The 26622-nt window shown below is 40.3% G+C and overlaps 2 protein-coding genes across 8 annotated transcripts in view; both read left to right on the top strand.

Annotated features, from left to right (window-relative positions):
- Positions 1 to 24873, top strand: part of SETDB2 (SET domain bifurcated histone lysine methyltransferase 2) — a 53759-nt gene extending 28886 nt beyond the window's left edge. For 4 of the 5 annotated variants that reach the window (XM_023187403.1, XM_023187401.1, XM_023187399.1 and 1 more), the window contains 9 exons: positions 5733 to 6293; positions 9469 to 9585; positions 10206 to 10375; positions 12003 to 12228; positions 12722 to 12821; positions 14860 to 14953; positions 17819 to 18159; positions 20352 to 20440; positions 21572 to 24873. In XM_023187403.1, the coding sequence (XP_023043171.1) occupies positions 5733 to 6293; positions 9469 to 9585; positions 10206 to 10375; positions 12003 to 12228; positions 12722 to 12821; positions 14860 to 14953; positions 17819 to 18159; positions 20352 to 20440; positions 21572 to 21689 (1816 nt within the window). In that variant the 3' untranslated portion in view covers positions 21690 to 24873. The remainder of the gene's footprint in view (positions 1 to 5732; positions 6294 to 9468; positions 9586 to 10205; positions 10376 to 12002; positions 12229 to 12721; positions 12822 to 14859; positions 14954 to 17818; positions 18160 to 20351; positions 20441 to 21571) is intronic. The other variant, XM_023187402.1, reaches the window with a different exon arrangement.
- Positions 24874 to 25407: 534 nt separating this feature from the next.
- The window catches only part of PHF11 (PHD finger protein 11), a 27947-nt gene continuing 26732 nt past the window's right edge, over positions 25408 to 26622 (top strand). Inside the window, exon 1 of one of the 3 annotated variants that reach the window (XM_023187408.3) lies at positions 25408 to 25894. In XM_023187408.3, coding sequence (XP_023043176.1) covers positions 25801 to 25894 — 94 coding nt within the window. In that variant the 5' untranslated portion in view covers positions 25408 to 25800. The other 2 variants (XM_023187412.2, XM_023187409.3) reach the window with 2 other exon arrangements.

Below are 26622 nucleotides of genomic sequence, written 5' to 3'. Positions count from 1 at the left end.
TCCTGCCATGTTTGTCTTTCTGTACCTGGCTTATTTGACTTAACATAATGTCCTTCAGGTTCATCCATTTACCAGGTTCATCCATTGTTACCGCAAATGACAATATTCCATTCTTTCTTATGGCTGAGTATTCATTGTTGGTGTGAATGTGTATATATGTGTGTGTATACACATTTTTATCTATTCATCTGTAGATGGGCATTTATATTGATTCCATATATTGGCTACTGTAATACTGTAATAAACATGGGAATGCAGTTGTCTTTTTGGTATACTGACTTCATATCCTTTGGATATGTATCCAGTGATGGGATTGTTGGATCATATGGTTGCTCTATTTTTAATTTTTTGAAGAACTTCCATACTGGTTTCCATAATGTCCATACTGATTTACATTCCCACCAATAGTGTACAGATGTACCTAAGAGATAATTGCAGATTTGGTTCTGGACCACTGCAATAAAACAAATATCACAATAGAACAAGTCACAAAAAGGTTTTGGTTTCCCAGTGCATGTAAAAGTTACATTTACACTATACTATAGTTTATTAAGTGTGCAGTACCATTATGTCTAGAAACACAGTGTACATACCTTAATTTATAAATACTTTATTGCTAAAAAATACTGACAATAATCTGAGCCTTTAGCAAGTCCTAATCTCTGTGCTGGTGAAGAGTCTTGCCTTGATGTTGATGGCTGCAGACTTGTGGGCAGAGGATTACCCAGGTGCCGAGGCAAGAGACTGAAAGCACAAACTGTTTCAGCATAATAAAGAAAATAGTTAGAATAAGAATAGTTATAATACAAATTAGATACAGAGATGATCATGAACATTATCAATCATTAGTATAGACATAATTAATCATTAACTTTTAATATTACTCTTTGTGGTATTACTGATATAACTAAGGAATAACCAGCGGGTATAGGGTCAGGTGCTAAAGGGACATTGTGAGAAGTCGCCAAGAAGGCAAGAGCTGAGCCCTCTGTCACGCCCGCATAAGGGCCGCTTGAGGGCTCCTTGGTCAAGCGGTAATAGCCAGTGCCTGGGAAGGCACCCATTACTTAGCAGACCACGAAAGGGAGTCTCCCTTTCCTTGGAGGGGTCAGGGAACACTCTGCTCCACCAGCTTCTTGTGGGAGGTTAGATATTATCCAGGCCTACCCGCAGTCATCCAGAGGCTTAAGCCCCTCCCTGTGGTGCTGTGCTTCAGTGGTCATGCTCATTGTTCACTTTCATGTTCCTCCCATACTCCTGGTTCCTCTTTGAAGTTCTTAGAAGATAGCAATAGAAAAAAAAATAGTGAAATTCTTAAAGTCTTTGATCTTTCTAATAAGTGCATAGAAGAAAACGCTGACATATGCTGCCTTCTGTCTCTGCTTCGGCTACCTGAAAGGGAAGGGACCCCTGTCCTATGATCATGTGACTTGCTTGACCTTATCAATCACTTGGACGACTCACCCTCCTTACCCTACCCCCTTGTCTTGTATACAGTAAATATCAGCGCGCCCAGCCATTCGAGGCCACTCCTGGTCTCCGTGTCTTGGTGGTAGTGGTCCCCCGGGCCCAGCTGTTTTCTCTTTATCTGTTTGTCTTGTGTCTTTATTTCTTGCTATCTCTCGTCTCCGCACACAGGGAGAACACCCGCAAAGCCCCATAGGGCTGGACCCTACACTGACTAATGAGGGTGGTGGCTGCTGACTGTTGGAGTGACTATGACAATTTCTTAAAATAAGACAGCAATAAAGTTTGCTACATTGATGGACTCTTTCTTTCACGAAAGAGTTCTCTGCAGTATGTGATGCTCTTCATTGACAGCATTTTACCCACAATAGAACAGCTTTCAAAATTGGAGTCAGTGCTTTCGAAGCCTGCCACTGCTTTATCAACTAAATTTATGTAATGTTCTATTATAAATCCTTTGTTGTCATTTCAACATTGTCCATAGCATCTTCATGAGTAGATCCCATCTCAAGAAACCACTTTCTTTGCTCATCCATAAGAAGCAGCTCCTCATCCATTCAAGTTTTATCCTGAGATTGCAACAATTTAGTCAGATCTTCAGGTTCTACTTCTCATTCTAGTTTTTTGCTATTTGTATCACATCTGCAGTTACTTCCTCCACTGAAGTCTTATGCCCCTCAAAGTCATTCATAAGGGTTAGCATCCACTTCTTCCAAACTCCTGCTAAGGCTGATATTTTGACCTCCTCCCATGAATCACAAGTTTTATCTAGCATGGTGAATCCTTTCCAGAAGGTTATTTACTTTGCCCAGACCCATCAGAGGTATCACTATGGCTGGCAGCTTAATGGCCTTATAAAGTGTATTTCTTAAATAATAAGACTTGAAAGTCAAAATTACCCCTTTGTCCATGGGCTGAAGAATGGATGTTGTGTTAACAGGCATAAGAACAACATTAATCTTGTACATCCCCATTAGAGCTCTTTTTTTTTTTTTGAGACAGAGTCTCGCTCTGTTGCCCAGGCTGGAGTGCAGTGGCCGGATTTCAGCTCACTGCAAGCTCCGCCTCCCAGGTTTACGCCATTCTCCTGCCTCAGCCTCCCGAGTAGCTGGGACTACAGGCGCCCGCCACCTCGCCCGGCTAGTTTTTGTATTTTTTAGTAGAGACGGGGTTTCACCGTGTTAGCCAGGATGGTCTCGATCTCCTGACCTCGTGATCCGCCCGTCTTGGCCTCCCAAAGTGCTGGGATTACAGGCTTGAGCCACCGCGCCTGGCCCATCAGAGCTCTTGAGTGACGAAGTCATCATGGCTCACTACAGCCTTGACCTCCCCAGGCTCAGGCAGTCCTCCTACCTCAGCCTCCTGAGTAGCTGGGACTACAGGTGTGCACCACCACGTCCCACTAATTTTTTTCTATTTATAGTAGAGATGGGATTTCTCCATGTTGACCAGGCTGGTCTTGAACTCCTGGGCTTAAGCGATCCTCCTACTTCAGCCTCCAAAAATGTTGAGATTGCAGGCATGGGCCACTGCACCTGACTGTAGCCTCTTTTTATGAGAAAAGTATACTCATATTTATATTTGGAAATTTTATAAATAAGTGTTTCAAATGTATGTTCCTCTTGACCTAGTAATTCCTCTTAAAGGAATGTATTTTAAAATAATAATCAGGAATTTGGTCAAGGATTTATATATGAGGATGTTCATTAAAGTAGTAACATAGAGACAAATTGGAAACAAACATTTTCAACATTAAAAGATTTATAGGGCTGGCGTGGTGGCTCACACCTGTAATCCCAGCACTTTGGGAGGCCAAGGTGGGTGGATCACTTGTGGTCAGGAGTTTGAGACCAGCCTGAACAACATGGTAAAACCCCATCTCTGCTAAAAATACAAAACTTAGCTGGACTTGGTGACACATACCTGTAATCCCAGCTACTTGGGAGGCTGAGGCATGAGAATCGCTTGAACCTGGGAAACAGAGGTTGCAGTGAGCCAAGGTCATGCCACTGCACTCCAGCCTGGGCAATAAAGCGAAACTCTGTCTCTCAAAAAAAAAAAAAAATTCTAAATAAATTATAGTACATCCTTTCACCTGTTAGACTCTGAAATCCAAAAGCTTCCAGACCCACCTGATTGATGAAACACTATGAAAACAGACATTCTTATTTATTGCTGAAGGAACTGACACAATGGAGAACAATGTGGCAATATTAATGAAATAACTAATCCATTTGCCTTGTAACCTAGCACTCCCATTTCTGGGAATATGTTCTGCAACAATATCTTTACATGTATGAAATTGTTATTCATACAATAAAATTCATAAGTAATCTTAAAGATTATTACAATAAAATTAGTTATTAAAAGATCACTGTATAAGTTTACTGTATATGTTCTAAAAGATAACTGTGTAAGTTAACTAGTCCACTATTGTGGTCTAGCCTATACTACATGTTATGGAAAAAAGTCCATTATTGCAGACTAGGTAATTAAATTGTGGACTTACACAAAGGATTACTATACAGTTGGAGAAAGGATGAGGAAGCTCCATATCTGCGTGTCCTATGTGATAGCCACTAGCTACATGTGGCTGTTTAAATTTGAATTAATCAAAATTAGATAAAATGTAAAAATTCAGTTCTTTGGTCATGCAAGCTACATTTAAAAGTGCTCAGTAGCCACATGTGCCTACTGGCTACCATATTGGACAGCACAGGTATAGACCATTTCTATCAATGGAGAAAGTTTTTTTGGATGGCACTGCTTTATATAGTGTATTACTCCGTTTTCACGCTGCTGATAAAGACATACCCAACACCGGGCAATTTACAAAAGAAAGAGGTTTAATGGACTTACGTTCCACGTGGCTGGGGAGGCCTCACACTCATGGCAGAAGGCAAGCAAGAACAAGTCACATCTTAACATGGATGGTGACAGGCAAAGAGCTTGTGCAGGGAAACTCCTCCTTATGTTACTTACCATCAGATCTCATGAGACTTATTCACTATCACGAGAATAGCACAGGAAAGACCTGTCCCCATGATTCAATTACCTCCCACCAGGTCCCTCCCACAACACGTGGGAATTCAAGATGAGATTTGGGTAGGAACACAGCCAAACCATATCATACAGCAAATACAACACATCTCTAAAATACCTGTATTATAATACGTAACAGACACCTAAAGATAGAACATACTATGTAAAACAAAACTCAGATTATTTGTGAAAGTTTAAAACCTGATTTCCAAACACATGGAAGCTTTTCACAGATTTTTTTTTTTTTTTTTTTTTTTTAAAGACAGAATCTCACTCTGTCACCCAGGCTGGAGTGCAATGGTGTGATCATGGTTCACTGTAGCCTCAACCTCCCAAGTCCAAGCGGTCCTCCCACCTCAGCCCCCAAAGTAGCTGGCACTACAGGCATGCACCACCACACTTGACTAATTTTGTTTACTTTTTGTAGGGACGAGGTTTCACTGTGTTGCCCAGGCTGATCTTGAGCTCCTGAGCTCAAGCAATCCTTCCGCCTTGACCTCTCAAAGTGCTGGGACTACAGTTGTAAGCCATCACACCCTGCTGACGTTTTTTTTAGATTAATAACCACCCCATTTTCTCCTGTCAGTTTGCCATTTTTTCAGATGTATCAATATGATTGCGAGGTAGATCACATATTATGGAAAGAATTCAGTTGGTACTATTGTTGAAGGCAAACAGTATAAAGGATTCTTAATGAATTAATAAGTTTTCAGCCAGCCTTTGTTTTTGGCATGTAAAGAGCTTGATCCCAGCATGCCTGAAGAAATAACCTTCTTCAGTGCTTTATTGATTACATGCTCTAAATCAACTCTAAATTTGCTAGGTGCTATGAAATACCTAACAGAAAGTTACAGCTGTAATCACAGCTTCCTGGAGTATTCTGAAATCAGGTATAAGGCAGACCTGGTGCATGCCTGTACCAGCTATTTGGGAAACTGAGGCAGGAGGATCACTTGGGGACAAGAGTTCAAGGCTGCTGTGTGCTGTGATCACACCTGTGAATGGCCACTGCACTCCAGCCTGGGCAACATAGCAAGACCCCATCTCTGAGAAAAGTTTTAAAAATAGATACAATGTTTGTATGGCTGCAGAACATCTTAAAATGTGTATCTTAGAGTCTGGCTTATTTTAATATTGTCTAAGAAGATAGGAAATAATTATAGTTTTTTTTAAATGAATTGAACTATAAATCTGAGATGCTAATGAATTATTTATTTTAACAGAACGGAAAATAAGGAAATTCTCTCTCTTGAAGATAAAGTTGTAGACTTTAGAGAAAAAGACTCATCTTTGAATTTATCTTACCAAAGTCATGACTGCTCTGGTGCTTGTCTGATGAAAATGCCACTGAACTTGAAGGGAGAAAACCCTCTGCAGCTGCCAATCAAATGTCACTTCCAAAGACGACATGCAAAGACAAACTCTCATTCTTCAGCACTCCATGTGAGTTATAAAACCCCTTGTGGAAGGAGTCTACGAAACGTGGAGGAAGTTTTTCGTTATCTGCTTGAGACAGAGTGTGACTTTTTATTTACAGATAACTTTTCTTTCAATACCTATGTTCAGTTGGCTCGGAATTACCCAAAGCAAAAAGAAGTTGTTTCTGATGTGGATATTAGCAATGGAGTGGAATCAGTGCCCATTTCTTTCTGTAATGAAATTGACAGTAGAAAGCTCCCACAGTTTAAGTACAGAAAGACTGTGTGGCCTCGAACATACTATCTAACCAACTTTTCCAGCATGTTTACTGATTCCTGTGACTGCTCTGAGGGCTGCATAGACATGTGAGTAGAAAAACATAGCATTTCAAAAAGCTTCTGAATGTAAGGACACTTGTTAAGAAGTCTTGTTATGTATTAATTTGTCTATCTAAAACCTGTTCGAGAGTCTACAGTAAGACTGGGCATGGTGGCCCACGCATGTAATCCCAGCACTTTGGGAGACCAAGGTGGGAGGCCAGCTTGAGCACAGGAGTTTGAGACCAGCCTGGGCAACATGGCAAAACCCCATCTTTACAAAAAAATTTTAAAATTCGCTGGGTATGGTGGTGTGCACCTATAGTCCAACTACTCTGGAGGCTGGGGTAGGAGGTCTGCTTGAGCCCAGGAGGTCAAGGATGCAGTGAGCTGTGATCACACACTGTATCAGAGGCCTGGACAACAAAGCAAGACCCTGTCTCCAGAAAAAAATAAAAAGGTCTACAATGGGAAAATGAGCTCTCACTAGCAGTAGGAAAAAAAGCCTCTAATTATTTGCCAAATATGGTAATTTGAAAGTTACTTCTTCTAAGGATGCATATTTCCTTTAATCTAGTTCTAATACATTAAGAGATCATCAATAGCATTACAACAAATGATATTTAACAGTGCCAGACACTGTGACAAGTACTTTACATTCATTCTCTTAATCGTCACAAAAACCCATGAGGTAGATAATATCTCAGTGTTATACATGAGGAAGTTAGGCCTCATAGAAGTCAATTTGGAGAGATCATAGAACAAATTGTGGAGACAGGATTTGAACCCATGTTCTTAACCATTGGGTTATATGTTGCATTTTACTTTTAAAAATCATTTGCTGGCTAATGTGATGCGTATAACTAGTGTTTTCTTGATCGTAGTATAGTATTAATATCCCATGAAAAAAATGAAAACATGTTCTAATATATTAAGACTTTGAAAACTATTTTCAGGGTATGTAGTACACATACATTTGTAGGAATACAGATGTAGAGTGGTGTTGCATTATATGTACATTTAATGCAAATTTAGCTACCTATACTTGGCAAAAAAAGAATAAGAGAATGATAAATAATTTAAATAGCATAATAATAGTTTTCACCATCCTCTCAGTTAATTGGAGTGTAAAATGAGAGCTATATCTACTGTTACCTCAGTTTGGCTCAGTTCCTTGAGGCCTCTCATAGAGAAAACCTCTCACTGCACTGTTTTATTCTATTTAAAAATATGTATTTTGTTTTGTAAAGATTACCTCTAAATGTAACCCAACTACCTCATCTGGGGACTTGGCTCTCCAAGGGAATAGAAACAGGTACCTACCTGCACAAGACTGGGAACTAGGCCAATATCTCACAGGGCCTGGAACTGTATTAATGAAAACCTTGTTAACAGCTGTAAAACCAATAGGGTCAGAGCCAAAGCGTTGGAGAAGGCACCCAACGTAGAGCAGCACAAAGGACTAAACCCCACAGAAGGTATGATTTCAAACAAACATTTAAAGCACCCACGCAACAATGTTTAGGATCATGAAGGCAGCATGAATCCCAACAAGTAGAGAGAATTCACACCTGAGGAATCAGAGATAAATGTTGAATCTAATTGAAAGGGATTTTAAAACAGGTATAATTAAACTGTCCCAAGAGGCTGGGCACAGTGGCTCGTACCTGTAATCCTAGCTCTTTGGGAAACTAAGGTAGGAACATCATTTGAGCCCAGGAGTTCGAGACCAGCCTGGGCAACCTAGCGAAACCCCATCTCTACAAAAATACAAAAGTTAGCCCAGCGTGGTGGGACGCACTTGTAGTCCCAGCTACTCAAGAATCTGAGGTGGGAGGATCACTTGAGTCCAGGGAGGTCGAGGCTGCAGTGAGCCGAGATTGCACCACTGCACTCCAGCCTGGGCAACAGAGTGAGACCCCTTCTCCAAAAAGAAAAGAAAAACTATTAATTGTATATGAAGTGAGCAATACCTAATCCTGTAGAAAAGTTAAAAGGAATTAACTAGATTTGTATATAGCATGGATGGGTCTCAAAAACATTATACTGAACAAAAGAAAGCAAGTTATAGAATAATACCTATAGTAAATTTTTTTATAATGAAAAATACACAATGTATTGTTTGTAGATACATGTGTATATAAAAGCATAAAGGATGCCACACTAAATCTCTTGAGAGTTTAGTTATATCTGTAATGCTTTACTTTTTAACTTTTTTTAAGAAGACCATGTGTATGTGGTGTATATGTGGTGTGTATATTTTAAATTATATATACAGGGAAAATAACTAGATAAAATGCTGACAACTAATTCTGGATAGTGAAAATATGGATGTTTATTATCTGTATTTTTCTGTACTTTTTAAACTTTGCACACAAAATCACATGGAAAAAACAATTACAGATTTTCATATCTGTAAACAGAATCCAAATTAATGAATTTGTTGATTGTTGTCTTGTTCTTTTCTCTTGCAAACAAGCAGCCACCATTCTGATGTGTATGAATTAATAGAGAAAATACAGAAGAGAATCATAGAGGAAAAGACCTTAAAGTCACTTGTTCAGCAAAGGAAACTAAGATCCAGAGATTTTAACCAGCTCACCAGCAGTCACTTACCTAGTTATACAGCTAGAGTCCCCAAGTTCCTTACTTTGTATCAAATTATGGTTCCCTATCAAATTAGTTAATCATCTGAATAGAGGGGAAAGTACATAAAGTTTTATGGTTGCAAGCTTCCTGCCTCACAACAGTATGAAAAAAGGATTCAATAATAGTAGCCAGATACCCAGCATCAATCTCCCCAGTCTGTTTCTGTGTCACTGGAGTGAAAGAGAACTTAAGACATCTGCAAAACTACATCCTTACAAATTTGACATATTTAAGTTTATCCATTGTAAAAGAGCAGAACTAGCAGAATTCTCACAAATAAGCTTCTGTGCTGAGCAGGGAAATTAAAGGAATTGATTTTGAAAAGCTAAACTCATATAGTTAAGTATTTCATGAGCAAATAGAGATGCAGTGCAGTTTATAATTATTTATGAATTTTGGGAGGTACTGTCCTTCAAAGAGATCTGTGTAGGGAAAAAGCTCATAGTGTTCATGAGCCAAACTATTCGAAATGCTATTGCATCTTTTATTGCATCATTTACACTTTTATCAAGACAGTCTCTTGACTTAACTTGGTGCTTTTTCATTCTTTCTCCAACCATTGCCTTCCTTTTAGAACAAAATGTGCATGTCTTCAATTGACAGCAAGGAATGCCAAAACTTCCCCCTTGTCAAGTGACAAAATAACCACTGGATATAAATATAAAAGACTACAGAGACAGATTCCTACTGGGTAAGGTACCTTGAGGATTTGTTGCAGGGTGTATATATCTTTGAAGGTGGGTACCTTTTATTGTAGTCTAAAATCATATGTTTATTTAACCAGATGTTAAATGTGGTTTAATTTGGTTCCAATACCAAAAATCTAAATTATTAAGGAATAAAAATCCTGTATATTGTTTATGGAAATGGTAGTCAGAGACCACATATACATCATGCGGAGTGTACTCAAACACTCATCTGCTTTGAGACTGGCTCTTACCCCTGTAGGATCAGCCTACTTTGGGCAGCCATTTCTCCATTTAAAAATACGCTGTCTAGAACTCATTTGAGAATTGGGAATTTTCAACCTTTCAAGGTACTGACTCACTTTATCTTCACAAAGCAGCTCTATAAGGGAGGTACTGTCATATAATCTCCATTTTAAAGATGCAAAGAGAAGTTAAATAACTCATCCAAGATAATACAGCTAGTAAATGTGGAAGCTGTGATGGGAACCCAGGCACCCTATCTCTAAGAGCTTTCACATTTAGCCTGCTTCCCTCAGTAGTTGTCAGTGCCAGTGAAGTGGCAATAAACTGCTTTTTGCTTTATGAGGTGTCTGATTTTCTCTTTTGCATATTTTGTTGACAGCATTTATGAATGCAGCCTGTTGTGCAAATGTAATCGACAGTTGTGTCAAAACCGAGTTGTCCAACATGGTCCTCAAGTGAGGCTACAGGTGTTCAAAACTGAGCAGAAGGGATGGGGTGTACGCTGCCTAGATGACATTGACAGAGGGACGTTTGTTTGCATTTATTCAGGTAAAGCAAAGGTTTATTTTAAAATTATTCTAGGGTAGGATCCTCTTTTCTGAATATCCATTTTCCTAGCCAGGGCCGTTGAGAGCTTACAACAAGGTAAAAAGTAACAGTATCTAAAAGGAACATCAGAGAAAGGCAGATGAACTGGGAACTTGAGCACTAAAGAGATGAGATGCTTAGGACATACTTTCTTCCAGAAAAGAAAGGTTCAGAGATGACACTTGGGTTTTTGTGTGAGAGCTTGTTATGTCCAAGGCACATTTGTTTTGTCCGCATGGCTACAGGTACTTTGGGGTAAGGGAAGAAAACTTTTTAAAAGTAAAAATACTAGATGACTAGTAAAGTCAAGGTAAAGATTACTAGTCAAAAACTTTCTTATTCAATGTTTTGAGCTGTTACTAGAATTTAACAAGTTAATTATGTAATATCTGCATGTTATAATTCAGTCAGTGACTTTAGGCAACTCACTTTATTTTGGGGACTGCAGAGAGTTGTCCATGCCGCAGAGCAAAACTTCCCGAGCAGTGTGTTACAGTCATGCAATTACTGATTCTTTAGGGCCACAGCCCCCAGGACCAAACACATCAGCCTTCGGTAGTCTTACACATTTACCTCCAGCATGTCAGGCAAAACCCCTTATTTTCTGTGCACATCCTTATGTGAGAAAGTTTGGGAAACACGGCTTTAGAACCAATCTAAAGGACTTGTTCTTGACTTAGTTTTAGCAGCTAGGCAGCAGGGAACAGAACAACCAAGTTCTGAAAATTACTCATCTGAAAAAATCAGATTTATCTGTTTACATGACCAAGTGCTTAAAAAAGAAAAGAAATGTCAGGTTCACATCAGAGAGGGCAAGAAAAAGCTTGCAGAGTTATCTGAATTCAGAGTAGTCACACGTATGGATCCCTGCCACTCTGCACTTACAGATCCACATTCTACACAGCCTGCCTAGACATTCATCTCTCATACTTCTCAAAATAACTGTTGGATGAAAGCTACCTGTAAAATGCCAAGCGGTGTCCAGAAAGTATCATTGGTTTTATCGTTGTTGCTAGAAAATATACCTAAGATATGTCTCCGACCTAATGATGGGTAAGAATATCCTGCTATTAATTTGGACTTGGCAATTATAATATTGAATCCCTTGAAAGAAAATGCATAAACTTTAAGATTTTAGTGTTATGCAGAATTTAATATGACAACACTAGGAACATATCACCACATATTTAAATAGGTACTTTTATTAAAAATTGTAAGTTTCAGATGATAAAGACTTTTTAACTAGACATAAAAGCTACAATTGTATGACTAGAGGTCATCTCTAATTTTCTAGGGTACTTTCTGATCCATATCTTTGTTTTGGATCATTGTAGCTAAATCTCTTCTCTTTTGTATTTTACCAAAACAGACAGATGGGTTTTTTAGATACCCTGTTTTTTCATATACTGGAAGATAAGAAATATCACATTGGTCTTTGTCTAGCAACAGTTTTGTAGGATGAGTTAATGTGTTTATCTTCATTGTAGAACCTATGGGTTCTTTAGTCATGGAGTAGAAATAGAGATGTCTATTTATTGTTAGCAATTATCTTCTGTGTTGTTCAAACTCTTTAACATTTTCCTTTTAGGAAGATTACTAAGCAGAACTAACACTGAAAAATCTAATGGTATTGATGAAAATGGGAAAGATGAGAATACTATGAAAAATATATTTTCAAAAAAGAGGAAATTAGAAGTTGCATGTTCAGATTGTGAAGTTGAAGTTCTCCCATTAGGATTGGAAACACATCCTAGAACTGCTAAAACTGAGAAATGTTCACCAAAGTTCAGTAATAATCCCAAGGAGCTTACTATGTAAGTAACAGCTGAAGAACCCAGAGTAAATCTAAATTATCAATCAATTGGTTCATTTTGCTTCCCCTCTTTCTTTCTTTTCTCCTCATTTGTATTTATCATTTTGCTTCCAAGTTGTTAAGTCTAACACTTTGAGAAATCCAGGACATTTAAAAATGTAGCCAATGTACTATCCTCAGTGTTCCAGTTCTGGAATTTTACCTTATATGACTTCAGTCAGGTTTTTTATGGATGTCATAAGTTTTGCAATTTTTTAAAATTTTCTATCATTTTATCTGCAAAGTTTTCATAGGTTCTCTTCCTTTTTTAAATATACTTCAAAAATTATTTAAAGTATGATTATATTTACTTTGGGGAAAGGAGTAAACATATGTTTCTTAGGTTAATTTCTAATAATTAAGGATATTTATGTAATAATGGATATTATCTATACTTCAATAAAGAGAATGAAAAGAATTTTTAGTGATACAGAATAATTTTTTTTCCTTTTTAGGGAAATGAAATATGATAATACTTCAAGAATTCGGTATCATTCAGTTATTGGAGATCCTGAATCCAAGACAGCCATTTTTCAACACAATGGGAAAAAAATGGTAAAAACTGCAAAATGTAGATGGGACCCTTCTTTTCTTTTTTAATTTTTTTTTTTTTTTAACACAGAGTCTCACTCTGTCATCCAGGCTGGAGTGTAGTGGCACAGTCACAACTCACTGCGGCCACAATCTGGGCTCGAGTAATCCTTCTCCCTCAGTCTCCCAAATAGCTGGGACTACAGGTGTACAGCACCATGCCCGGCTCTTATTTAGTAGAGATGGGGTCTCACTATATTGCCCAGGCTGGTCTCTAACTCCTGAGCTCTAGCAGTTGTCGTGCCTCAGCCTCCCAAAGTTCTGGGATTATAAGCGTGAGCCACCACACCCAGCTGATGGGGCCCTTCTGAGATATAAACTATTGCCTTTCTATCCTTTACTTAGCTCAAAATGTTTGTGTTACTTTATAGTGTGTAGAATTTCTTTTATTGTTTTGGAATGGTGGACTGCGGAAATGCTAGGACCATGTTCTATTTACTTAGTATCATCCACGGCAGTTGGCGTGTTTCCAGCTTGGCTGTATGAGGAGAATGCTGGTCATGATCTGACAGTGTGCTCCACTGAGACCGATAGGTATCCCATTCTGAGAATTTGTGGGAGAAGCTAAAGTGTTCAGGAGTTAATAGTAATATATAAAAAAAGGGACAGAGTAATTTAGGTGAAGGAGAACAAGGTTTTTGTTTTGTTTTGAGATGGAGTTTTACTCTTGTTGCCCAGGCTGGAGTGCAATGGTGCGATCTCAGCCTACTGCAACCTCTGCCTCCTGGGTTCAAGCAATTCCCCTGCTTCAGCCCCCCGAGTAGCTGAGATTACAGGTGCCTGCCACCATGCCCAGCTAATTTTTTGTATTTTTAGTAGACACGGGGTTTCATCATGTTGGCCAGGCTGGTCTCAAACTCCTGACCTCAGGTGATCCACCCACTTTGGCCTCCCAAATTCCTGGGATTAGAGGCATGAGCCACTGTGCCCGGCCGAAGGTTTTAAGATGTATGAAAAAGAAGAGATGCAATCTTAGGAAAGGAAAAGTCATCCAGAAAACAATATTTTACATTGTAGCCTCTGAGGGTACCCTTTGCATTGTGAACTAAGATTAGTCAGAGACTGAAACATAGAAGCAGAGAAAGAGAAAAGAGAACAGAGAGAGACATAATGGTAGCTTACTTTAGGGCTTGTTGATGAAAAGTAAAAACTCTTCTCTAGGTGTTATGCAAATATTTGCCCTCTGCCTGGTAATGGTACAGTAGCTACCTCAGGGTCACAGAATTATGAAAAGATTGGCCATGGTGTCACACAGACCGAGGTTTAACCTCCAGCTCTGCTGCCTGCTAGCTGGGTGGTATCTCCATACATACATTTCTTTTATCTGTAAAAAGATAATAGTATGTTTCTGAGTTAGGAGTATTAAATGAGATAAACATCAGCAACTTGCTTAGCATAATGCTTGGCATCCAACTAAGTGCTCAATACATGTTGACCATTCACATACTGAGAACTTTCATAATAATAATATGGTCAATGTGTATTGAACACTTAGTTGGTTGCCAAGCATTGTGCTGAGCATATACCCCTCTTTTAAAGTTATCATTACTACTTAAAGTGACTGCACTGTCTACAATGCGTAAGCACTATCAAATTTGTTAACCTTTCTTTGAGGTAGAGAGTAGCCAATGAGTGTTTTTCATCTTTACACAACTTACAGTTGAAGCCAAATTTGTAATCTAGTAATAACACTTTCTCAGTACTGAGGATGATTAGAATTGAGGGATACAGACAGATGCATTAAGATTTTAATTCCCAAAGAATTTCTTGACAGTCTTTATAACTGTGGCTTAATAAAGCACCTAGAAGTAGTACACAGTCAAAGGGGATGACACATTTTGGCTCCATTAGTCTAAAGACTCCTCATGATATTAGCTTTGAGGCTTTCAAAACGAATCTAGTACATATGGCCTATGATGATTGACACTTGATGAAAGAGGCCTAACTGCTAAATACTTTTGCCTGACCTGGAAAGTAAAGACATCTTCCTTGTTTTTTTAAGGAATTTGTTTCCTCGGAGTCTGTCACTTCAGAAGATAATGATGGATTTAAACCACCCCGAGAGCATCTGAACTCTAAAACCAAGGGAGCACAAAGTAGGCTTTGTTTCTTCTGTGAATGCCTACCTCTTCTGCCTGTTTCTCTGTCTCTTGCTCAATACCTGTAGCTCATTTTCTTAGATTCCATAATAAACATGCTGCATTTGTCAGAAAGGTTACAACTTGTCTACATAAGACATCAGCAAACTATTGTTTGTGGGCCAGATCTGGCCCTCTACTTGTTCAGTATGGCATGTGAGCTAAGAATAATTTTTACATTTTTAAATAGTTGAAAAAAATCAGAAGGTGATAACATTTTGATACTTGAAAATTATATGAACTTACAATTTTAGTGTCCAGAAATAAAGTTTTGGCCAGGTGCAGTAGCTCACGCCTGTAATCTCAGCACTTTGGGAGGCCAAGGCAGGAGGAGGGCTGCTTGAGGCCATGAGTCTGGGCAGTGTAGCAAGATCTTGTCTCAACAACAACAAAAAAATAGCCGGGTGTGGTGGTGCACACCTGTGGTCTTAGCTACTCAGGGGGCTGAGGTGGGAGGATTGTTGAGGTCAGTAGTTTGAGGTTACAGTGAACTATGATTGTGCCACTGCACTGCAGCCTGGGCAATAGAGCAAGACCCTGTCCCAAAAAAAAATAAAATGTAAGTTTTATTGGAATACAGCCAGTTTGCATTACATATTGTCTGCTTCAACATTACAACAAGAGTTGAATAATCACAATAGAGACCACATGGCCAGCAAAGCCTAAAATATTTGCTATTTTGCCTTCTACAGAAGAACTTCGCTGGCCTCTGGTCTAATTGCCAGTAGTGACTTGATGCATGGCAAGAGGGGTGAGCTGGACAACTCTGACTCTCTGTGGTGTACAGGTGTTGTCCATGGCTTTGGAACCATTGTGCAGAGCAGCCACTTTCAAACTCTTTGTAGATGGCTTTAAAAATACACATCACTCTCCTGCAGTTGCCTAGCCAATACTGCCACAGAGCATACTCAGCATGACTCTGGCAAAAGGCTAAAATATTGCCACCCTGAGTCCTTGTGTTTCAGAGTTACTAGTCCTTGCCGTAGTTAATATTACAACTGAACAAACCTTATTTTTGGTACTTTTGCATTTCACTGTGTCCTTCACAAGGCGACATTGCTGAGACATGTCCATTTGTGAAGAATTGGTGAGCCACTGCTGCCTCTTCTCCCCTGCAACCCCAGCTCTCCACCTAATATTAAAGGATGGAGATTGGAGGAGACATGGCAGTTCCTTGATAGAAAAGGGAAAGGGGATTTTGTGTATTATATTTATTTTATCATGCATGTGAACCACAATGCATACCGTTGCTTTTGGTTCTTTTGCCCTTTTCATTGAGTACTACAATATATATAGTGGGTACTCCAAAAGTCAAAAGCTACGTACTTTTTGTATAAAAAAATCCAGAGTTGCATTATGGCTTACATGTAACCCATGATTAAAATATGAGTACATGTAGGAACAGCAGCCAACAACAACAGTGATGATTAAATTAAGAGCCTTAATTTTAAACAGGTATAATATCTTTGTGCCATTGAATTAGGTGGTCCAAATAGCTTTGTGGCTCTTTTAAAATAAGTAATTTATACTTACTCCATCTGACATGCATTCATACCTTTTTTTCTTTTTTTTTTTTTTTTTTTGGGACGGAGTCTCGCTCTGTCGCCCAGGCTGGAGTGCAGTGGCCGGATCTCAGCTCACTGCAACCTCCGCCTCCCAGGTTTACGCCATTCTCCTGCCTCAGCCTCCCGAGTAGCTGGGACTACAGGCGCCCGCCACCTCACCCGGCTAGTTTTTTGTATTTTTTAGTAGAGACGGGATTTCACCGTGTTAGCCAGGATGGTCTGGATCTCCTGACCTCGTGATCCACCCGTCTCGGCCTCCCAAAGTGCTGGGATTACAGGCTTGAGCCACCGCGCCCGGCCTTTTTTTTTTTTTTTTAAGAGAGACAGCGACTCGTTCTGTCACCCAAACTGGAGTGCAGTGGTGGGATCATAGCTCCCTGTACCTTCCAGTTCCTGGACTCAAACAGTCCTCCCACCTCAGTCTCCTGAGCAACCAGAACTACAATCACACACCCCCTTGTTGGCTAATTTCTTTTTTTTTTTTAATTTTTTTGTAGAGATGGGGTCTCACTTTGTTGCCCAGGCTGGTCTTGAATTCTTGGCCTCAAGCATCCTCCTGCCTTGGCCTCCCAAAGTGCTGGGATTACAGGCATGAGCCACCAAACCCAGCCATATTCATACTTTTGAATACTTTCAAAAAACTATTTTCCTTATTGGATAAGAAAAACGATTAAGCAGTGCATCTGCTTTTAAAGGATTATTGTTTACAAAAGTGTAATTATTGAATGGTCATCTAGTAAAACACCAAACACTAATATGTGCAAAACCCCCAGCAGTACAGTTGTCACTGCTGGGACTTGTGGAAGGTGACTCTGTCAGGGTTAGGCCTTTTATTGGCAGCGTAAAGGCCTAGAGTGCCTCCAAAACACCCACTCTGTTACATTTGTTTAGAATATACTTAAGTGCAGATTCCAGAATTAAAGAGAAGAAAGTCAGTTTATTAAGAGTAGAGATTAAATATCGTAATGAGGAAGCAAGATGTAGATTCATAAAAAGGCATTTTTACGTAGTATAGAGAAGGCAGACTTTGGGATTCAAACATTTCTGGGTTTGTTACCCCAGTTCTCATTATTGTGGGTCAGATGAATTTCTTAATCTCTCAGAGACTCAAGGTTTCCTTTATATAATTAATACTACCTGCCTAACACATTGTAAGGATTGATAATTAAAGCACCTAGCGTCTAATTAGTGTTGTTAATTTCAACACTATTGCTCAGCAAGTATATTTCCTGATGTTTCCTTCCAAAATATCTATTAGAGGACTCAAGTTCAAACCATGTTGATGATTTTGAAGATAATCTGCTGACTGAATCAGATGTGATAGATATAACTAAATGTAGAGAAGAAACTCCACCAAGGAGCAGATGTAACCAGGCGACCACATTGGATAATCAGAATATTAAAAAGGCAATTGAGGTTCAAATACAGAAACCCCAAGAGGGAAGATCTACAGCATGTCAAAAACAGCAGGTCTTTTGTGATGAAGAGTTGCTAAGTGAAACCAAGAATACTTCATCTGATTCTCTAACAAAGTTCAACAAAGGGAATGTGTTTTTATTGGATGCCACAAAAGAAGGAAATGTCGGCCGCTTCCTTAATGTGAGTATAAGGGCTGAGATTCCTATTTCTGAACAACTGTTTTTCTATGCTACTTAACATAATTAGGAGGAAAATAAGATAAACAGACTGTAAAGTCAGACCATCTGGTTAGAATTCCAGTCCTCCACTTGTATACTGTTGGATGTTTTACTTGACCTTTGATACATCATTTTCTACCTCTGTAATATGGGGACAAATGATAACTGTCTCAGGATGTTATGAGAATCTAATGAATTAAAATAAAGTGCTTAGAACAGTGCCAGCACATAGTAAACATTTGCTTTTTAAAAACTGTAAGAAATGGTGTATAAGAAAAGTATTTAAATATATCAAATTTTAATAAGCTCATTTACCTGAGTTGAAAAAAATGTATGGATAGAAAGTTATCAGTGAAATTAAATGTTGGCAGATATGTCCAAAGAATACTGCAGGGATTTAATGGTGTATTAATATGGGAAGATTGCCACAATATACTGTTTTTTGGGGTTGGTTGCTTTGTTTTGAGATGGAGTCTAACTTTGTCACCAGTGGCACAATCTTGGCTCACTGCAACCTCCACTTCTGGGGTTCAAGCGATTCTCATGCCTTAGCCTCCTGAGTAGCTGAGATTACAGGCATTAATGAATCCCATGATGAATGTGCAGAGCTGGCAGCTAGTGGGCAACAGAGCAATACTGGAATAGTGCTAATATGAGGAAATGGTATCATCTTTTTAGAAGCCTTGAAACGAAGGTACCTAATGGCTGTCTTCAGCAGCAAAACTCGTTGCTTACAATATCTCCTCTCCAAAAGGCTTGTTTGTTACAGTGAAGTAAACATTAGGTTCTGTACATCTTCATGTTAAACTTACTTTGTGAAAACTTTTAGTTAAAAAAAAAAAAAAAAGCCATACCTTGAGAAATACTGTGCTCCTGTTCCCATGCCCCCACTCCACCTTCTCTCTTTAGGTCATCATTTTTATTCTTTTTTTTTTTTTTTTTGAAACTGAGTCTCGCTCTTTCGCCAGGCTGGAGTGCAGTGGTACGATCTCAGCTCACTGCAATCGCTGCCTCCTGGGTTCAAGCAATTCTCCCCATCCACCTCCTGAGTAGCTGAGATTACAGGTGTGCACCACTATGCCTGGCTAACTTTTGTATTTTTAGTAGAGATACAGTTTCACCATGTTGGCCAGGCTGGTCTCAAACTCCTGACCCCAAGTGATCTGCCTGCCTTGGCCTCCCAAAGTGCTGAGATTACAGGTGTGAGCCACCGCACCTGGCCTTATTTCTCCCTCCCCCCACCCCCTTTTTTTTTTTTAACCATAAAACATAGCATATTATATTCACTGTTCTATACTTTGTTTTTCAGATTAACAGCATATTGGGCCAGGTGTGGTGGCTCATACCTGTAATCCCAGCACTTTGGGAAGCTGAGGCAGGTGGATCACTTGAAGTCAGAAGTTCAAGACCAGCCTGGCCAACATAGTGAAACCCTGTCACTGCTAAAAATACAAAAAAAAAAAAATTAGCCAGATGTTGTGGCACATGCCTATAATCCCAGCTATTTGGGAGGCTGAGGCATGAGAATCACTTGAACCCAGGAGTTGGAGGTTGCAGCGAGCCAAGATCATGCCACTGCACTCCAGCCTGGGCGACAGAGTTGGACTCCGTCTCAAAAAAAAAAAAAAAGTATATTGTGGCAGTCTTTCCATATTAATACCCAGAGCTTCTCATTCTTTTAATTTGTACACTTTTGTTTATAGCCACATAGAATTCTATTGTGTACCAAAGTTTATTCAACCAATCCACTTTAGGCAAATATTTGGGTTATTTCCAAACCTTTAGCATTAAAAACAATGCTCAATGAATAATTTTACACATGGAAACATATGCAGATGAATCTGTGGAATACAATTCTAGATATGAGATTGCAGAATCAAAAGACAAATGCATTTATAATAATGATAAATTTTGATCTATTTTATAGGGATTTGTCCCATTTTTGCATTTCTAACAGCAACATATAAAAGTGTCAGAACAGGGCTTTTCTGAATAGGTTCCCACTATTAACAGCAGCTATGATATTTTATACATTAACAAAAAAAGAACAAAATCTGTGTGATATATTAAAAACAGAATGGTATTCTAATGCAAAAGCACAAGGCATCAGACTTTATGCTATTTCTAACCTTTGTGTTTATTTTTATTTAACAGCATAGTTGTTGCCCAAATCTCTTGGTACAGAATGTTTTTGTAGAAACACACAACAGGAATTTTCCACTGGTGGCATTCTTCACCAACAGGTTTGAAATTGATTTTGCTTACTTAATTCTGAGGAAATTGTGACTTGAAAAATAACAATAGAGGACTGAGTGCTGTGGCTCATACCTGTAATCCCAGCACTTTGTGAGGCCAAGGCGGGGAGATTGCTTGAGCTCAGGAGTTTGAAACCAGCCTGGGCCACATGCCGAGACTCTGTCTTTACTAAAAAAAAATACAAAAAGTTCTCCAGGTGTGGTGGCCAGCTACTCAGGAAGCTGGGGTGGGAGGATCACTTGGGTGCAAGAGGTAGAGTTTGCACCCTGTCTCAAAAACTGATAATTACAATAGAAAAATATTTTAAAGAAGATATATACTATAGCCCCAAATATCTGGTACTGTAGAATATTCAATTATCCTAAACTGTTGCTATTCAATAAGATTTTGAGGCCGGGCACGGTGGCTCAAGCCTGTAATCCCAGCACTTTGGGAGGCCGAGACGGGCGGATCACAAGGTCAGGAGATCCAGACCATCCTGGCTAACCCGGTGAAACTCGGTCTCTACTAAAAGATACAAAAACCTAGCTGGGCGAGGTGGCGGGCGCCTGTAGTCCCAGCTACTTGGGAGGCTGAGGCAGGAGAATGGCCTAAACCCGGGAGGCGGAGCTTGCAGTGAGCTGAAATCCGGCCACTGCACTCCAGCCTGGGCAACAGAGCGAGATTCTGTGTCAAAAAAAAAAAAAAAAAAGATTTTGAACACCTGAAATTTCAACTCTTACTCCCACTTAGAATGAATGCCTGAAAGGACTGAAGATACCAGGTATCACCCAGTTCCACTCGGGATAAATGATGCAGAGTGCTACATCATCTTTAATTCAGAGCCATTCCACAGCTACTTCCACACTGCAGGCCTCAACACATGACTGGGTCCCACTGTTGGCAAAATATACTTCCTTCCTCATATTGATAGATTCCTGCTTAACATTTTAGTAGATTTGAAATAAAACTCAAATGGTTATTCTTAATAAAAGGTCATTCCTAATTGGTGGGTGTCAGGTGAGAGAATAGATCGTATTTTTGAGGATGGTTAATGTTAATATGAAAATTGATGTAATTTGGTTCATTGGTAGTTATTTAGGGTATTTTATGATTCTTTTCAAATTTCTGCTTTCTAGGTATGTGAAAGCAAGAACAGAGCTAACATGGGATTATGGTTATGAAGCTGGGACTGTGCCTGAGAAGGAAATCTTCTGCCAATGTGGGGTTAATAAATGTAGAAAAAAAATATTATAAATATGTAGCTAACGCCTGTTTGTGAAATTAGCTTATTAGGCTGAAATTAAAGCCATGCAAAAGAAGGTCTAGGTCCATCAAGGTAATTCCCCTCCGTTTTCCTTTGTCATGGGGTTCATATTTTATTTCAGATTTTATTTGTGTGACTTAGAAATTCCAAGAACACAATTAGGACATTTTCATACACATAGGGTATCTCGTTCAGTGCTGTGCTACTTTACATGAGTAGGATAGAAGTGTATATTTTATATGAAATACCACTGTACAACTTATAATTTATTTACAAATTATATATTAAGAGAAACAAATGTCATAACAGAACTCAGCTGTTTCTAATTGCTTTTGTGACTGTTACCTTTTAGTTCATGCCCCCCCCAGAGGGCTAAATTTCACATTTTTACCTACAAAATTGATTTTTAATTCCTAGCAAATCATTTACCATTATGAGCTACAAGGTGGGCAACAGCACCTGAGGAACTAATTTTATGCATGGTACTCCCAAGTATTTTAACACTTGTTGGAGAAGCAATATCTGGATCCATAAAACACTGTCCCATCAACCATGTGAGTGAAGAGAGGGAGAACCTCTTCTGTAAGTAAGATTCTGGCAAACTCTTTGAAATGAATCTTCTTTTCCACAGATTTTCTCTACTCTTTCAATACAAAAAGATAGGAGAAGAGGGAATAGAAACCTGGAGGAACTTGAATATTTTCGTTCTAGGTAGAGTTAGAGATACAGTTATTGAAAAGGAAACCTAGAAAGTAGTCAAACTTGGCTTATTTAGGCCAGAAGTAATTGGGCTGGGCAAAAATTTCACTTAAAAAGCACAAGAAGGCCAGGCATGGTAGCTCACACCTGTAATCCCAATACTTTGAGAGGCTGAGGCAGGCGTATTACTTGAGCCTAGGGGTTTGAGACCAGCTTGCTTGAGCAACATGGCAAAACCCTGTCTCTACAAAAAAATGCAAAAGTTAGCCTGACATGATAGCATGTGCCTGTAGTCCCAGCTACTCAGGAGTGAGGTGGGAGGATCATTTGAGCTCGGAATGTCAAGACTGCAATGAGATGTGATTTCACCATAGTACTTCCAGACTGGGCGATAGAGCAAGACCCTGTCTCCAAAAAACAACACAGCACTCACACACACACACACACACGAAAACAATTCTGAACTGTGAAATCTGAAACAGTCCGTTGGTATCTCCTGGGCATGATTTGCAAATCTTTTTTTTTTTTTTTTTTTACAGAAAAAAGGGAAAGAATAAGCACTTTACCATAGGTTACTTGGCCCTAATCATCTATCTATTGGAAAAGGGGACTGGGAAGCCCAAGCTGACTGGGAAACCAGACAGCTAGGGAAAGGAGCAAAACATAGCCCAGCAACCTACAGAAGAGGAAAGTTGAGAAATCCATTTATTCACCATAGAGATGCAAGAATTTCAGGCAATGCACTAAAATGAAGTGGGTGGGGGAAAAAAAAAACTTGATCAGTACGGGAACTATTTTTGTGCAAAAGGGAATATTATGGATCAGTCAGTATTTCCTTAAGCTCTGCCTGTGGAGTCCATTTGACCTTCAGGAATATGAGATATTCTGTCAGTTTTATCTTGGAGAAATTTCTCCTAAAATCTTAATGTGCTTTAGTCTGGACTGGTCATAGCTATCATCTTCCATCAGTACCCCAGAGATTCTCTTTGTCTTTTATGTCAGATCTGTTTCCAGTTAGATCCCATTATTTTCCTTTTCCTTGGTTTACTCTTCCACATATTGGTAAAGCTCTTCTAATAGCTTTTGAAAAGGAAAAATGAGAAGTAAATGTTTTGAATCTCTGTGTGTTTGACAATGTCTTTATTTTACCCTTACACTTGATTGCTGTTTTGGTTGGCAAGGTATAGAATTCTTTAATGGTCTCCAGGCCCAGTTTTGAAGACATCTGCTAGCTTTCAGTGCTGCTGCTGTGGAGTCTGAAAATGTACTGTCTTCTGGCTTCCAGGGTGACTACTGGAAATCGAATGCCATTCTGTTCCTTCTCTTTTGCATAATGTTTTTATCTCTCTTGAGCTTATAGGTTTATCTTTGTCTCAATGTTCTGTCCCTGTTAAGAGTCCATTTTCATCCTTTGTACTAGGTGCCTGGTGGGATCATTCAGTCTGAAACTAATGATTTCCCATCTCTTCTCTCTGGAATTCCTGTTTTCCAGATGTTAGACCTCCAGAGTTTGATCTCTAATTTTCCTACCTTTTCTCTTACCTTTCAGCTCTGTCTTCTTGCTAGGACCTTTTCCTAGGACCGTTTCTCAATTTAATCTTCCAGTTCATCTGTTGCATTTTATTTTTCTAGACTCATATTGTCTCATATTTTTAATTTCTAAGAGCTCCCCTTCTCTGAATATTTTTTAATAGCATCCTATTTTGGCTTATAGTTGCAGTATGTTATCTCCTTGAAGATGTTTGTATGTTTATGTATGTATATGCACACACGTATACATACACATGCATGCATCTCTATATTCTTTCTGCATAATCTGTGTCCTCCAGAGTTTGTTTCTTCGTTTCCCCTATATGTTTGTTTTGGTCTCGTTCACATTACAGGCTTTCCTCAGAGTTAATGGTCTTGGTAGTCTACTCATATTTAAGTGTGGAACACCAAAAAGCTTACTGTAAACTGAGTGTGTGGTAAAGGGCTCTTTGTTTTTCTATGACCTACCTGAGCTATTTTGCTGGGGAACACCCTAATGTCAGTCTCTTCAGGGCCTTTCATTTTGGCCTACAAGAAATACTCTTCCATCCTCCTGTGTGGAGGGCAAAAAAATAATAATAGTAATAATTGGCCGCTAGGGTCTGCTCACTTCCCTGTTTTGCAGACCCCACACTCTTCTGCAATTCATTTCATAGTTGTCAAGACTATACAAATTGTCCTTTTTAATGTTTCTCTCTTCTGCTATCCCTAGTTGGCAGTCTTCTTTACAACCTGCTGAAAGTGGAAGACCTCCAGTTTTCCTTTGATTAATTCCTCAGCAAACCACCAACTATTTTATGTCTTTTTTCCAGAACAACTATTTTTTAACTATAAGTATATGCATTTATATTCTCTACCTGTTTGTTAGATTCACTGAAAACCTCATCTTATATGGTGCTCTGTACCCTATGGGTGCTAAATAAAGGCTTGCTACTGGCAACTGGATTTAGGATCAGTTAATTCTGCGTCCTTTTAAGATATGCTTATTTAGGCCAAATTCAATATGATTTTTTTTTTTTTTTTTTTTGAGACGGAGCCTTGCTCTGTCCCCCAGGCTGGAGTGCAGTGGCGTGATCTCGGCTTACCCGTGATCTCCCGGGTTCAAGCGATTCTCCTGCCTCAGCCTGCGGAGAAGCTGGGATTACAGGTGCCTGCCACCAAGCCCGGGAGACGGGATTTTGGCCAGGCCAGTCTCGAACTCCTGACCTCGTGATTCGCCCACTTCCGCCTCCCAAAGTCCTGGAACTGCAGGCGTGAGCCACCGCGCCCTCCCGGCCAGTATGATAAAAGTTTTTAGGAGGAATCCTCAGGAGAGTGATTGTTTCTCCTGCTGAGTCGTGGGGGGTGGAGTAGGAAAGCCTGGCATTTGGGGGTTTTTTGTTGTTTTTGAGACGGGAGTCTCGCTCTGTAGCCCAGACTGGAGTGCAGTGGCTTGATCTCGGCTCACTGCAACCTCCTCCTCCCGGTTCAAGCGATTCTCCTGCCTCAGTCTCTGGAGTAGCTGGGATTACTGGCACGCGCCACCATGCCCGGCTAATTTTTGTATTTTTAGTACAGATGGGGTTTTACCATGTTGGTTAGGTTGGTCTTGAACTCCTGACCTCGTGATCCGCCCTCCTCGGTCTCCCAAAGTGCTGGGATTACAGGCGTGAGCCACCATGCCCGGCGTTTGGATTTTTTAAGCTATTCAAATTTAGACTAGACTTGAATCCGGAGCAGTGTGCGTGAGAACCCCTATCTGCACATCCAGCTTTCTCCCGGCTAGCTAGTGACTGAAAGCGACAGCCCAGATTTGAGAAAACGAAACCTAGTGCAGCCAGGGCACTTCCGGGATCTCGCTATCCGGACGCCACCCGCAGCTGCAGCAGAGCCATGGCCCAGGCGTCGCCGTTCCGACCCCAGAGAGTGGACGGCGCCGGCAGCCCGGAAGCCCAACCCGCGCAGGAGGCGCTCCTCCTTCCCACCGGTGTGTACCGCGGGGACTGGCGGGCGGGCGCGGCTGGGCGGCGACGGGTCCGAGCAACCCTACTCCGGGCCGGGGCCCCAGACGCCGGGGCCGCGCTGGACGAACTTGGCTCGGCACTCGCGTGCATGTCGGGGGGCGCCAAAGGACAGGGCGCGGCCCGGGCCAGTTCCACGGGTGGCTCTGACTGCCCATGGTTTCGCGCGAGTGGCGGGCATGCTTCGTTTTACCTCTCCCGCGGGTGACACCACAACCGATGTCAACTCTCCTAGCGCCCCTCCACTCACAGGTAAACCAGGACAGTGGAGGGGCGCCCTGCTGCGGGGAGGCAGGGGCCGGCCCTCAGGGAAGAGCGGGGTCTCACGTTCACGGAGGACGTGACTGGAACCCGTCACCTCCTCCCCAGTCCTTCCGGCCCTCTACTTGAGTGGGTGGGTCTTCTGACCGGTTCCTGCCCTTGCGTATGTTTAGTGCTCCTAACGGTGAGCCAGGCTCAGGGCAAGGTCCTGAGCATACGAAGATGAGTTAGGCAGGCCCTGCCCTAAGAGACTCTGCTAGGCAACTTTAATGAGGAGCTCAGAACCACAGAGGTACAGATGAGAGACTCCTGACTCCTGGTGTTCAGGGAAAGCTTTTTGAGGAGAGGATGTCCGGGCTTACCTTTTTTTGTTTGTTTGTTTTTGTTTTTTTGAGATGGAGTTTCGCTCTTGTTGCCCAGGCTGGAGTGCAAT

Source organism: Piliocolobus tephrosceles, chromosome X, assembly GCF_002776525.5.
Source record: "Piliocolobus tephrosceles isolate RC106 chromosome X, ASM277652v3, whole genome shotgun sequence".
In the NCBI taxonomy this organism is placed as follows: Eukaryota; Metazoa; Chordata; class Mammalia; order Primates; family Cercopithecidae; genus Piliocolobus; species Piliocolobus tephrosceles.
The sequence above is the reverse complement of the archived record's forward strand: the minus strand, read 5'-3'. Positions and strand labels throughout refer to the sequence as shown.